Genomic DNA, 14,877 nt, shown 5'->3' with positions numbered 1-14,877 from the left:
ACTATCTTCATAAATGTAATGAATGCTGTTTTTCTTAATCGGTGACAGCGTCCCATTTCATGTTCAAACAGACAAGAATAGTACGAGTCTGCTATTCATTGATTCAAATTATACCACAGAACGTACATACAAAACATTTTTGTTGCATTTGACATTTATGTACTTATTTACAAGAAATGTACAAATAAATACTGTAAAATAAGAATTTAACATTAAAATTTGATAAAAAGTTGATATATTTAATTAGAATCATGAATATATACTCCTACCCTGATGAAGGCTTGGAGGCTTGCCGCGTGTGTTTAGCAACGGACGTAAAATTATACGATTTACACAGGACAGGATTAGCACAAACTTTTTTTGAGTTTTCCGGGACTCCTGTAAGTTATATTTACCTGTTTTTCGAAGTATTCATATGTAAATTTTATGCACTTTGTCTTTTATTCAACAAATAGTGCACTAAATATCTTAGGATGCAGTTTGAAACATACAAATAGTCTTGCTCACTTTTTTACTTATTTTTATTCTACATGTATACATTATGATGATTATATTATTTTGATGATGATGTATACATTCACGCCATCTCTTTCGAATGGCGTGACGACTTGGACGCATACCGGAGGGACTGGTCGGAATACGCACAGGACCGCGAAAAATGGAAAGAGGAAGGGGAGGCCTTTGCCCAGCAGTGGGATCTTGTAGGCTAGATTAGATTAGTATACATTATATTTTTAACTCTGATGTTTGTTAAGAAGATTTATGGCTGTTTTCATTGAGGAGATAATTTCTGTTTAAGTTTAATATATATTTATTTATATTATAATTAAATTACATACACCTAGATATATACGTTTTGTTTTTGTAATTGGGAATGCAGGGGGCACATATACAAAAACTAATTTAAGACTTGCATTTTATAACTTTACAATACGTGTACTGTTGGTATACCTATCTAAATAAATAAAATATATTTTCAGATTTCTTCATCGGATGGCCTGCCACAGCAGATATGTGTGTTTTGCTGCGCTCTGCTCAACAAATCATCGCAATTCAGAAATAAATGCCGCAACACACACACATTCCTGCTCAACAACTTAATGCAGATGCACTATGTAAGTATTTATGTATTTAAAAATTTAACAGCCTCTGTGGTCCAGTGGTTGAGTGTTGAGCTCACGATCCGGAGGTCCTGGGTTTGAATCCCCTGGTGGGGACATACAAAAATCATCTTTGTGATCCCTAGTTTTGTTAGGACATTTTTATTTATTTATTTAGATAGGTATACCAACAGTACACATATTGTAAAGTTATAAAATGCCAGTCTTAAATTAGTTTTTGTATATGTGCTCCAATTACAGGTACACACAACATTCGTAATTACAACAACAAACTTATATATCTAAGTGTATATATATTTATATATAATTAAATATGTAGAAAACTTAAACAGACATTAAAGGCTGATCATTGCACATATGGGATAACATACAGTAGCACCTTAATGAAGGCAGCCTTCTAATGGGGGGGCCTGTCCTGCATGTTAATAAAACCAAACCATCAAAACTGCTTATGGTCAGTCGACCGATCGCATATTTGGGCACAAAAATGAAAAAAAAAAGGCTGATCATCTGATTGTCTGAAAGTAAGCCGGTGAATCATCTTACTTTTTCGGACACTCAGGTGATTCAAGCCTGCAATGTCCTTACCAAACACAGGACAGTCTCGCAAAGTGATTTCGACATTGTCCCTGTCGGGAATCGAACCCGGACCTCCAGATTGTGAGCCCGACGCTCTAACCACTAGACCACGGAAGCAATTTATCTTTAACCTAAACTACTATGTAAGTGATAGGCTAGTTTCCAACTAGTCAAATCAGTTAATTTGTTCTAAACATCAAAACACGAAGTTATATCCTGTACAAGTACGGTCACGAGTACTAATATGTATACACTTTGACAAATTAAACCGTTGCCCGGAATATAGACGTGCGAAGAAAGGTTTTTCGCTCTCAGGGTGTGATTTCTCTTGGCAACGGAGAAGTCAATTGTTGGTTGGCAGAGCCACTATCAAGTAAGGCTTTTAGTTTATATTATTTGGTTGACCAATCCCTTGTCTAAGGGATAGGTACACGAAAGCACCTATGAGGCTGGCATGATCACACAGGGTGTTCAAAGCCTCGTTAAAAATAAGAAAAAAAAAAAAAAAAAAATTAAACCGTAAGTCTCATTAAATATCAAATATGATAGTGCGACAGGGTTCTAAAGTGGGTACATAATATTGCTCATGACTGTACGTATGTGTTAGTGACAATGTAACGAATACTGAGGGGGATGATTCAGTTCATGATTCTGTGTTAATATTAAGTGGAAAATCCTGTCGTATAATTCATGAAAATGTGATTATATTTATGTTTACTTGATATTAACGTAGACCTGTACGAAGCCACTGACAATGCCGTAAGCGTGGTCAATTATTGGTCAGCAAAAAATTAGTTTCGATCGCCATCGACTCGCAAAGAAGAAGATCAACGTAGAATCATAGTCTGAAATATCCCCCAAAGTTTTCGTTACGACGTCACTAACAACTGTATAGTTACATATTTTTTTCAGTTAACGACCTCCTACCTTCGCGCCACAGACAGGTCGCAGTTAAAACTACCTCTAACTATAACCAGAACTGAAATAAACACAGTTCCAGAACCGGAAACGAATGTTAAGTTCCAAAACGTGAAACAAGAACTAGAAATAGAATTTGAGCTAGATACGGACCCCATACAAGATGACGTCTTTAATTCCGAAGAAAACACTAACAATGGAAGTGAAAAACCAGAATTCGACGACATATTTAAAGATAACTTCGTTAAATCCGAAGGGGTTGTTTATTTACTAAGTGATAACAAAGATAAAAGAAAGAAAAGGAAGGATAAAAGCAAGATAACAGATAAAGCTGTTGAAGATAAAGTCAAAGAATTTAAAAGTAAATATTTAGACAATATAATTGATCCTGATAAAAGGATGTTTTATGAATACGTCTTAGAGAAATATGTTAAGGGAAGCAAGAAATTTAATAAAAGTAATGTGTTAGATAATATATTAGATTGTAATGATACAAAAGATTTAAACAACATAAAAATGGAAAATAACCTATTCATATCAATTGACAACGGTAATATAACAGAAAACACAACAAATTTAACAGAAAAACTAACAGAGACTTACGAAAACACAGAAAATGTCAACCACAAAAGGTTCTACCAATACATTTTAGAGAAATACTACAAAAATGATGATACAAATAGGACAGTTAGGAAAGTGACAGATGTAACTAGAATGAGAGAAAGAAAGAACAAGACAAATAGAAAGAAGAAGACGAAAGATGATTTAGCAAATTTCTCAAAGACTTATAATGTGGAAGTGATAGTGTTGGGCAGAGAAGAACAGATAGCAGATGTCACTAGTCGGAGAGAGACGGAGAAGTTTTCGAATGCTAATTTCAAATGCATGGATTGCTACCGAGGGTTCACCGCTGAGAAGGCTTTCAAGAACCACCTGGCTATACACGATCCGGTAAGTTTTCTTAAACTAATATCATCTTCCTAGCATTATCCCGTTGTTCACAGGATCCGCTTACCTAACCTGAAGATTTGACAGGTCCGGTTTTTCACAGAAGCAACTGCCTGTCTGACCTTCCAACCCGAAAGGAAAACCAGCCCAATACAGGTTAGGTTAGGTCACATAGTCACATACCTCCGAAAATGCATTTCTCGGGAATGTGGGTTTCCTCACGACGTTTTCCTTCACCGCTAAGCACGATAATCATTTATGATCCAAATATGAATTCGAAAACAAATTCGACAATCATTGGTTTAGGCCTGTGCTGGAATCGAACCTGCGACCTCAAAGTGAGATGCAAGCGTTCTACCAACTGGGCTATCTAAGCTCTCTTCTTTTTATTTTCTTACACTAATAATTAATAAAAAATACTACAAAAAAATAATACACTTATCACGTTGCTTGGTTTTACAAAAAGCTCGGTGAGATGTAGGTACTTACTGTAGACGACAGGTCGACATGGCAATTCTCTAGTGACGTGACGTTTTCAATATCGATATATTTTTATTATGTATGTAACAAAATGTGAATAAAATATTACCACGTTTTCATTTAAGTTAATATTTATTCATCTGAATCATCTAACGTATCGCTACAAAAACTTAAAGAATCTTCGTCACTGGTATCTCCGACTTTTATAATAAAATCTTCCATTTCATTTTCCATTCCCATGTCTTTTTCCCAATATTCATTTTCAAGGTTCTGGACATGTTTTTCGAAATTGCTCCAGTTTTCTGCCGTGACTGACAAAATTGCATTCGTTGTTATCTCTTTAAGCTTTGTCAAACACAAATCGCTCTTTATGTTGTGTTCCCTGACGAAGCGTTTAACGGCGGCCCAGGCTAATTCGCTACACAATAGTAATAAATTATGTGAGCGAGATTATAATCGATAAACGCGGTCGATGCGGACTCGTGCGACACTAAGACTAAGACGCCGCGGGGACTGTGCGGGTGTGCGGGGCGACCCCGCCTCCGCGGCTCACCTCATGCCCCGATTGCCATGTCGACCTGTCGTCAACTATAGTTCATCTTGCGTTGGATGTACCTCTGATTACACCATTGACAAACTTTCTAGGCCACGTTCCCCAAAAAAATACAGATGGCGCTGTACAATCATGAGCAATATAATGTACCCACTTTAGGACTCTGTCGCACTAACATATTTGACATTTAGTGAGACTTACAGTTCAATTTGTCAAAAAAGTTAATGTGACATGGTACCAAAGTGTATACATATTAATGTTCGTGACCGTACTCAAGAAATCGAGAAATTAGGTAATTATCACCTACGTGTCAGCGCAGTCTTTTTTTTGGGAAACGTGGAATCAGAATCAGAATCATTTATTCAACGTAATTATCATGGATAAACTTGTTGAAGGTCAATGTAACATTTTTGAATTTACGTCATTTCGCAAGGTGTTATGGCTGAGGAGAAGAAATGACAAGAAACTGCAACAGCAACACATCTTTTAAATCAATGAGGGTACATTACAAGTTATTTAATAACTAGAGGAACACATTCAATACCAGACATTTTTATCATTTAGGTAATCATTAATCGGCTTTTTTACATAAAGTAAGCTTCACGTGAGCTTTAAATTTGTTCTCTGACAAATTTAAAATATTATCTGGTATAGATGTGGGTTGGGTAGTCCCTAATTGAGCCAGTTATGTTTCAGAGCACAGGCCAGTACGTGTGCGACATATGTCGCGTGCGGTTCAACAAGCGCGGTAGACTAACGAAACACATGCAGCTGCGGCATAAATACAAGTTTATATGCAAAATGTGTAGCCAAGTTACTAGAAACAGGTAAGATTAATATTGACCGCGATTCCTGCAGACACCTCCTAATTTTACTTCAAGTTATACCTGTCATTTTCTTATCGGCCGAAAAGGAAAGGGACGAATGATTGACAGCTCTTAATTTTAGGAAGAATGAGTAAATGAATGATAAACCCGGGCTAATCATAAAGGTATCTCGCTGGTATGCAAATCGTTTGACGTGTGCTGTCAACATAATTCTGTCGGGTTATTGGCCGATGTAAAATTTTTAGACGGTTGTGCTTAAAATTGACGTGTGTTCCATAAATTTTATGCTTGTCGATTACCCGTCCCTTTCCATTTCGGCGGATAAGAAAATGACATGTATGAAATGAAATGAAATTTATTCTGTGTATAACTTAACTTTCTTTTTTTTTCTTTTTTTTTATGTTGCAGCACATGTGCGCGGGAGCATTATAAGTGTCACGCCGGCTTCAAGTATGACTGTGAACATTGCGGAAAAGTATTCAGGTATCTATAAAGTTTTTTGATTTTGATTCTTTTCGTTTATTTATTTGTATGTAGTTCTGTATTGGTGGCGCCATCTGTTGGTTATGAGCGAAACTAGTTGGTCAACTAGTTGGGTCCGCCACAAATGATTCTGACATCTTTCTGACTAACGCCATCTGTTGTATATAGGCGGAACTAGTTGGTCAACTAGTTGGGTTTGCCAGATTGTTATATATATATTTTTTTTTTTTTTTTTTTTTTTTTTCAGTAAATACGGCAGCCGCATCAACCACATTCGCATCTTCCATGGCAGTGTGACCTGCTCCATCTGTCAGGAGAGCTTTGCTGGTGAGACGGGACTCACGGCCCACAGGACGAAGGCACATCGAGAGGTTTGTAAATGTTCGGCAGCGGGTGCGCGGAAATAAATAAAAAAAAAAATAAAAAAAAAATAATTTTATTTCAGACAGATGCCCATATTTGTTAGTATTACAAAAACTTAAAAACTATGTTAGTAGTGACAAAACAAAATTTAATTTAAATATTTGCCAGGCCCGCCTGATGCACTAGGCACATGCATATGATAAAAAGAAAAACTGAAGGAATATCACTTTTACTGAAAATATAAAAGGTGTTAGTGACATCGTAACGAAAACTTTGAGGGATGATTCAGGCCATGGGTTTGAGTTAATAACAAGTGGATTTTTCCGTCGTAAAATTCATGTTATTTTTTACTCTCTTTAATTTTTTTTCGATTCTATATAATTCTATACTTTTGCGATCGAAAATTCCACTTGTATTAACTCAGTGGATACTGAGAGGGATTATTCGGACCATGATTCTGAGTTGACATCAAGTGGAATTACCTGTCGGAAAATTCATAATAAAAAAAATCTTAAGATACTTTTGCGACGGAAAATTCCACTTGATATCAACTCAAACCCATGGCCTGAATCATCCGTAAAAGTTTTCGTTACGATGTCACTAACACCCTGTATACAAGGAAAAAGAAAATACATAAAAGAAAAGCAAAAATAAAATAATTTAAAAACTCAACGACCGATCTTTTAAGGTCCATAACAAAAACCTCATTCTCACCTTCTTCTATCGTGTGGGTTGAGAGGTGAATTACCAGCCTCATCAACCCTGGTGTCAGGGTTATTATCGAGCCGAAGGCCCCTGACTTGGCTCATGTAACGAGCACTTACTTACATCAGTAAGCAGTAACCGGGACCAACGGCTTAACGTGCTTTCCGAAGCACGGATCATCTTACTTTTTGGCCAATCTGGTGATCAGCCTGTAATGTCCTAACCAAACTAGGGATCACAATTTTTGTGATATGTCCCCACCGGGATTCGAACCCGGATTTCATATTTGCATCGTATTTTACAGCTGTACAAGTGTACAACATGTGGCGTACAGTTCCACAACCCTGACGCGTTGAGGAGACACGCTGAGACTCTGTTGGATGGTGTTTGTGGCGCCCATATAAGGTACAAACATTGACATCATCATCACCAGCCCATTAACGTCCCCACTGCTGGGGCACAGGCCTTCCCTATGGATGGGTAGGGAGATCGGGCCTTAAACCATCACGCGGGCCCAGTGCGGATTGATGGTTATTAACGACTGCTAATGCAGCCGGGACCAACGGCTTAACGTGCCTTCCGAAGCACGGAAAGCTCGAGATGAAAACTTTTTTTTTGTGGTCACCCATCCTATGACCGGCCTTTGCGAAAGTTGCTTAACTTCAACAATCGCAGACCGAGCGCGTTTACCGCTGCGCCACCGAGCTCCTCACACTCTCACCGACATTGACACCGGAACCTATATTAGGTAGCCATATTACTGAATTGGGCAGTATCAGGAGGGTTGAACAGCCTCCGTGGTCCAGTGGTTAGAGCGTCAGGCTCACGATCTGGAGGTCCGGGTTCGATTCCCGATGGGGACATTGTCGAAATCACTTTGTGAGACTGTCCTTTGTTTGGTAAGGACTTTTCAGGCTTGAATCACCAGATTATCCGAAAAAGTAAGATGATTCCGTGCTTCGGAGGGCACGTTAAGCCGTTGGTCCCGGCTATTAGCCGTAAAAACACCTCCACCAACCCACAGTGGAGCAGCGTGGTGGAGTATGCTCCATTACCCCTCCGGTTGATTGACGGGAGGCCTGTGCCCAGCAGTGGAACGTATATAGGCAGTTTATGTAGGAGGGTTAAAATGGCCACATCGAAGCAATTCATCTAAAAAAACAAATATTGCAATTTGACATTTGCGCATATGAAAGTGTGTGCGCAATGCAATCAAATGTCAAATAGCAAAATTGCTTTTTCATACATTGTTTTAAGTTTACGCGGTAACGTGAGGACACAGTGAGTGCGGTTTGTCGTAGTGAGTTTGGCGCGAGTTCAGATGGTTCCGAACATTCCGATATCAAATACATAAACAAGCGGCAAAGAAAGAGGGTAGACAGATATGTCTGCCCGTAGAAAATTATGGATCTACCTACTCCACTCCAATCTCATCAGTCATCCCGTGATCATGGCACTTGCAACAGTGTCGAAATATCGGGAGTCTCATATCCCCATTAAAACGCGGTAAGAACCCGTTATTATGTGCTTTAATAGCTTTTTCAGATGAATTGCTTCGATGTGGCCATTTTAACCCCCAGAACACAAATTAGCTCACAGATGAATTATGTATAGAGACAAATCTAAAACTGACGAAGAACATTTTTTCTTTTATTATCATCACTAATTTAAGAGCCACGCTCTTGTCGGTGCAGCATTCTCCATGCTACTTTTTTAGGGAAAAATAGGGCAGTGGTTTCCCTCTTGCCTTCCGCAGTACTCTGTCTGATGCGAGTGGGCTGGCGCTCAGAGCAGTTTTTATCTATTTCACTTATTTAAGAATTTTAACGATGGATAATTCAGCTCATAATTCTGAGTTAATATAAACTGGAATAAAAAAAATAAATGAGAATGTGTCAAAAGGAAAAATAGTAAAAAAAGAAAGTATACGTACTTATAGATGCATGGAATAGCAAATTGATATCAACTCAGAATCATGGGCTGAACCATCCCCCTCAGTATTCGTTACGGTCTAACAACCTGAAAATTAATGGTTGAAGTATAAAAAAAATATATACGTTACAGGCCGTGTACTCAATGCGGTGACAATTTCGCCAGTGAAGAGCTGATGAAGGCTCACATGAAGGAGTACCACAACAAGCAGAAGCCAAGAGGCAGGACACAGGTAAAGGCGCTGAAGGCTCTCACCCGGTACAACGTTTAAGACAACAGGCCTGAGGGTGCCCAGTTGGTCGCGAGCCTCGGCTCAGGGCGTCGTCTGAGAGGGAGAATATTTGAAAGAATTAATCGATGTTAGGAGGTCGATAGCGATAAGCGCTGAATGTGGGAAATCATCGACCAAGCCGGCGGGGTCGGTATCGGGGTTTTGAAGTGTTTTTTTTTTTAAATTAAGATGGGTTTGCTCTTGACTTCGTTCTTCCACGAGGAGAAGAAGAGATCGACGTTGGAACGAGCTTACCCAGAAAATGTCTATTCACCCGTGATTTCAATGTGTTTGGTTAGTTTGGCTGTTTATGTTTTATTTAATTTCTTTCCAGTCAAAGTCAATGCAAAAACTGGTCATCCAACAGCGTCCAAACGTGCACTGGCTCGCCAAACGCCGCACCAGACCGCCTGACTCGCTCACCGATGTCACTGAGTTGACTCACTCGCTCGTACGACGGAAGCAAAACGCTGAGCCGCCGCAGAAGTTGATGTGCGAAATGTGTGCTGCTGGAGGATTTGCTGTGAGTATCTTAAAGGTAGCTAATCAGCTCGCGACACCAAACCCCGCCGGCGTGGTCGACGATTTCCTCAATCAGCGCTTATCGCTATCGACCCACTAGGTTCGATTAATTCTTTCAAATATTTTCCCTCTCAAACGACGCCCTGCGCCGAGGTACGCGCCCAACTGGGCACCCTCAGGCCTGTTGTCTTAAACATTGTACCGGGTGAGAGCCTTCAGCGCTCCCCATTTGTCCGGCCAAGTAGTTAATGCCATCTGCGGCAAATCTACAATAAGTCACGTCAAAAAATATATAAGTATCTTAGTTTTCGACAATGCAGGGCGGAAGGGGCAAGTCGCAGGGACTGTAACCTGGAACCTGACAGAGGGCAGCAGTAACTGTCAGTACTATTCAGAGGCGGAGGACAGGAGTCCTAGTACGGCTTTGTAATAGGCTACTCTGGGCGCCATCCCACTCGCGTCAGACAGAGTACTGCGGGGCGGAAGGCAAGAGGGAAACCAATGCCCTGTTTTTCCCCAAAAAAGTGTCATGGCGACACCTCCTAATTTTAAGTTATACTCGTCATTTTCTTATCCGCCGAAAAAGAACGGGACGGATGATTGACAACTGTTAATTTTGAAACGAATGAATAACCCGGGCGAATAAAATGGGCATGTCGCTGATATGCAACCCGTTTCACGTGGGCTGTTAACTTAATTCAATCGGGTTATTGACCAAAACAAAATTTTGGGAGGGTTTTTATTCTGCTTAAAATTGACGTGTGTTCCATAAATGTTATGCCTTTATGGGTATTGCCCGTCCCTTTCCTTATCGGCGGAGAAGAGAATGACGGGTATAACTTGAAATAAAATTAGAAGGTGTGTACTGGAAATCAGAATCATTTATTCAACGCAATTATCGTGGATAAGCTTGTTGAAGGTCAATGTAACATTTTTGAATTTACGTCATTTCGCGAGGTGTTATGGCTGAGGAGAAGAAATGACAAGAAACTGCAACACATCTTTTAAATCATTATACTTACATTACAAGTTATTTGATAGAGGAACACATTTAACACCAGACATTTTTATCATTTAGGTAATCATTAATCTTATAATAAGCTTTTTTACATAAACTAAGCTTCACATGAGCTTTAAATTTATTTTAATGAAAACACATAATAACGTGTTCTTACCGCGTTTAAAGCAGGGATATTTCGATACTTTTGGAAGTGCCATGATCACGGGAAGAAAGAGGGTAGACAGATATGTCTGCCGTAGAAAATTATGGATCTACCCACTCCAATATCATCAGTCATCCCGTGATCATGGCACTTGCAACAGTGTCGAAATATCGGGAGTCTCATATCCCTGCTTTAAACGCGGTAAGAACCCGTTATTATGTGTTTTAATTATGAATAGCCGCGTAAACTGAAAACAATGTTTAAATTTATTTTCTGACAATTTAAAATATTATCTGGTATTTTTATTGTAAAAACGTATACATAACCTCAAAAAAGATGAATTTATTTTACTTCTAGAATTTTGAATAGCAATTTTATTTTTATTCCTTGTATACCTGCAATCAGCACCATTGCTGTGTTTCAGAGCGAGGCAGTATTACGGTACCACCAGCGCATCCACACTGGAGAGAAGCCACATCCCTGCCCACAGTGCCCCAAAAGGTTCCGAATACGAGAATTGTTGCAGGTATATTGAAAATTTTGCGACGGAAAATACAGGTGGATATCGACTCAGAGTCATGGTCTGAATCATCCCTCAAAGTTTTCGTTACGATGTCACTTACGCCTCTTTACTACTCCTAACCACTTACCTACACACTTCTCTTGCTTCTCCACATTCATCAATCGCTTCATACACGCACGCCGGTTCAGAGTAGATCGTACTGAACCTTTTCTAAGGACATGTTTCCTTAATAATACTGTTTTATCGTCTTCGTGGTTTGTGATTTGGATTACCAACCCGATCAATCCTGGAGTCAGGGTTACTATTGAGCCGCCAAAGGCTCCTGACTTGACTCATGTAACGACTACTTACTTACATCAGTAAGTAGTAACCGGGACCAAGCAACGGCTTAAAGTGCCTGGGTCATGTTACTTTCGGACAATCAGGTGATCAGCATGTAATGTCCTAACCAAACCAGGAATCACAAAGTGATTGTCACAAAGCGAATGCTTCATTGCAATGTTTGTATTTCAGAAACACCTGCGCACGCACACAGGAGATAGGCCGTACAAATGTGCGCACTGTCCGAAGGCTTTCAAAACTGCTTCTGCTCATCACACTCACCAAGTGGTAAGTTGTAAGGTCACGAGCATTCATATGTATATGTCGTGGCCAGATCATAGAATTGACCATTTCATGAAATGATCGACCATTTCATGAAATGGTCGTATTTCATGAAATGGCCAACTTCAACTGACCATATCGTTTAAACGTCAGCGTTTAATGATATTTCCATCCACGTTTGGCCATATCATTAATGTAGGGTGTCCATGAAAAGTGGTGTAATAAAAACGCGAAATAAGGTAGGAAATAATGTATTACTCTAGTACAAAGTACAAAAATGTTTAAAAGTCAAATAAAAATTAAAAAGTCATTTTCGATTAACGGAGTGTTGATGTAGTTGACATATACGCCGTAACTGCATCTCGCTTTGAAGTCGTCGTCATATTTTTGACACTATTTCATGCCATTGGTCATCATTCAGTATACTTTTCGTGTGTAAGATAAACATACTGGCGGCGTAGGGGTGACCCAAGGGCCACCCCCGCCGCACCCTAACCTACCGTTATGCCTTGTAAAAATTATAAAAAAAGGATTATGATAATTTAAATTATGACAAAAACATTTATGCGTTTTAATAGAATCCCGTTTCAAGTAGTTAATGCCATCTGCGGCAAATCTACAATAAGTCACGTCAATAAAAGAAACTTTACGGACAGTAGGATCGTCTATATTTTTCTTTTTTAAATTAATATCTCTAAATTAATATTCTCTCTCTATATTAATATTCTATTTCTCTTTTGTTTTGTATTTTGTTTTTTTCCTGTTTGTGCAATAAAGTATTTGTTATGTTATGTTAATATCTCTTCATTCGCAGTTTTAATTATATCATATTTTGAAATCCAATAATAGTCCATTGATTTACGTAGCGTGGTCACTCGACCTTCATTATTTGCCATATAACCTAAAAATAAAAATAAAGTTGTTGTCTACTGTTAATACGAGTTTTTCTTTTCACCTTAGTGTCAAAACTTTGCGTCACTGCATTTTTATCTTGTATTTGCTCATTATTATTCGTATTATTCGCGTTCACACAAGAATAATTATTGTCCGCCGCCATTACGCAAAACAAAAACAAAGCGACACCAGCGCCACTACCGGTGGATAATGTTACTATTTTACGATATGATCGCTAACGTTTGGCCATATCATGAAGTAATCATGCATTTAGTTGGTCATATCGTTAAACGTTTTGTGTTCATTGATCTGGCCAAACCACATCATGATGTGGCCAACGAATGTTGTTCTATTTCATGAAATACGACCATTTCATGAAATGGTCGATCATTTCATGAAATGATCAATTCTATGATATGGCCACGATATATACACTTTGGTACCACGTCACATTAACTTTTTGACAAGTTGAATTGTAAGTCTCACTAAATGTCAAATATGTTAGTGCGACAGAGTCCTAAAGTGGGTACATTATATTGCTCATGACTGTACCATAGATATTCAAACTCATACCGCCTTATTGAAATCAGATCAAATAAAAAAAAACGAAGACTAAAGATAAATTAAAATTTATATTCTAATCACAAAGTAAACACGAAAAATATGTTTATCTTCTTACTAATATAATAAATGTGAAAGTTTGTGAGTATGGATGTTTGTTACTCTTTCACGCAAAAACCACTGAATGGATTTTAATGAAACTTACAATAATGTAGCTTATTATTTTACTGTTTTTATTATTTACTGCTTCCCGGCATCAGGGGTGCGCTTTTGAAGTAGCGGCGCCTACAGAGAGAGAGGGGGGAGAGTCTATATCTTAGAAACCGAAATCCACGCGGACGAAGTCGCGAGCGGCCGCTACTCATAAAATATGTTCTCTCATCAGGTCCACACGAAGATCCGTCGCCATCATTGCCACCTATGCGAGAAGTCGTTCCTAACAGCCAGCTGTGTTAAGACTCACATTAAAACAGTTCACATGAAGCTACCCGCACCGCCGCGCGCGCGCCGACGCTCGCCCACCTTGTACGATATGCGCGCTTATTGATGTTGTTAATAAAGTATATTGATGCTACCTCACTGACTCACTCACTCAGTGACCCATTGACTCACTCAGTGACCCATTGACTCACTCAGTGACCCATTGACTCACTCAGTGACCCATTGACTCACTCAGTGAATCATTGACTCACATAGTGACCCGTTGACTCACTCAGTGACCCCGCTGACTCACTCGGTGACCCGTTGACTCACTCGGTGACCCGTTGACTCACTCAGTGACCCCGCTGACTCACTCGGTGACCCCGCTGACTCACTCAGTGACCCCGCTGACTCACTCAGTGACCCCGCTGACTCACTCGGTGACCCCGCTGACTCACTCGGTGACCCCGCTGACTCACTCAGTGACCCGTTGACTCACTCAGTGACCCGTTGACTCACTCAGTGACCTACTTGACTCTTTCAGTGACCCACTCACACGGTTGACTCATTCAAGACGAAATGACAGTCATTGTAGATACGACAAATGATGTGTGCATCTAATAGAGAAAATAAAGTGTCTTTTTTATTTGCCCATCTCCTATTCATATTGAGAAGTCTCATATTAGGGTTGACTTACATCTCTCAGTACGCTCTCTCTTAGTTTTGAGTAACAGAAAAAGATAGAAGTAAGTAGAGGAAGTGGACTCTAAATAGACCATAGCGCTGAGTGCTTTACCTGCGGTCACCCATCCAATATCAGACTATAGCAAAGAGTGCTTTACCTGCGGTCACCCATCCAAAAAGTGTATTATCTATGGTCGGTTTAGTCCACCATCCAGAAAGTGTATTGTCTATGGTAGGTTTAGTCGACCATCCAGGAAGTGTCTTTAAATTATGGTGTTTAATCTCCCATCCAGAAACCGTCCTCCACAGCGTCCTAATGGCACTATC

At 39.4% G+C, this 14,877-nt stretch overlaps 1 protein-coding gene across 3 annotated transcripts; it reads left to right on the top strand.

The window, feature by feature from the left end:
• The first annotated feature begins 168 nt into the window (after positions 1 to 168).
• LOC126379407 (zinc finger protein 676-like) lies at positions 169 to 14,646 on the top strand. Of its 3 annotated transcripts, XR_007568327.1 has the most exons (13): positions 169 to 380; positions 981 to 1,115; positions 2,613 to 3,569; positions 5,296 to 5,426; positions 5,835 to 5,909; positions 6,157 to 6,280; positions 7,282 to 7,382; positions 9,042 to 9,141; positions 9,515 to 9,703; positions 11,290 to 11,391; positions 11,902 to 11,997; positions 13,832 to 14,085; positions 14,126 to 14,646. XR_007568327.1 is itself a non-coding variant. In XM_050028152.1 (12 exons), the coding sequence occupies exons 1-12, from the start codon at positions 252 to 254 to the stop codon at positions 13,991 to 13,993; spliced, it is 2,301 nt and encodes a 766-aa protein (XP_049884109.1). In that variant the 5' UTR covers positions 169 to 251; the 3' UTR covers positions 13,994 to 14,641. The 3 variants fall into 3 exon arrangements, 2 of the variants coding, with proteins under 2 accessions (XP_049884109.1, XP_049884110.1); XM_050028152.1 differs by having other exon boundaries at positions 13,832 to 14,641; XM_050028153.1 differs by having other exon boundaries at positions 243 to 380; positions 2,596 to 3,569; positions 13,832 to 14,642.
• The last annotated feature ends 231 nt before the right edge of the window (positions 14,647 to 14,877 follow it).

The sequence above is a fragment of the Pectinophora gossypiella genome, chromosome 29 (genome assembly GCF_024362695.1).
Source record: "Pectinophora gossypiella chromosome 29, ilPecGoss1.1, whole genome shotgun sequence".
Classification (NCBI taxonomy): Eukaryota; Metazoa; Arthropoda; class Insecta; order Lepidoptera; family Gelechiidae; genus Pectinophora; species Pectinophora gossypiella.
The sequence above is the reverse complement of the archived record's forward strand: the minus strand, read 5'-3'. Positions and strand labels throughout refer to the sequence as shown.

Excerpts from the sequence above, each read along its gene's own strand:
- LOC126379407 (XM_050028152.1), top strand. The coding sequence starts at position 252 with ATGAATATATACTCCTACCCTGATGAAGGCTTGGAGGCTTGCCGCGTG. Across the intron at positions 5,910-6,156 it reads CATTGCGGAAAAGTATTCAG|TAAATACGGCAGCCGCATCA; the intron begins GTATCTATAAAG and ends TTTTTTTTTCAG. Across the intron at positions 9,142-9,514 it reads AGCCAAGAGGCAGGACACAG|TCAAAGTCAATGCAAAAACT; the intron begins GTAAAGGCGCTG and ends ATTTCTTTCCAG.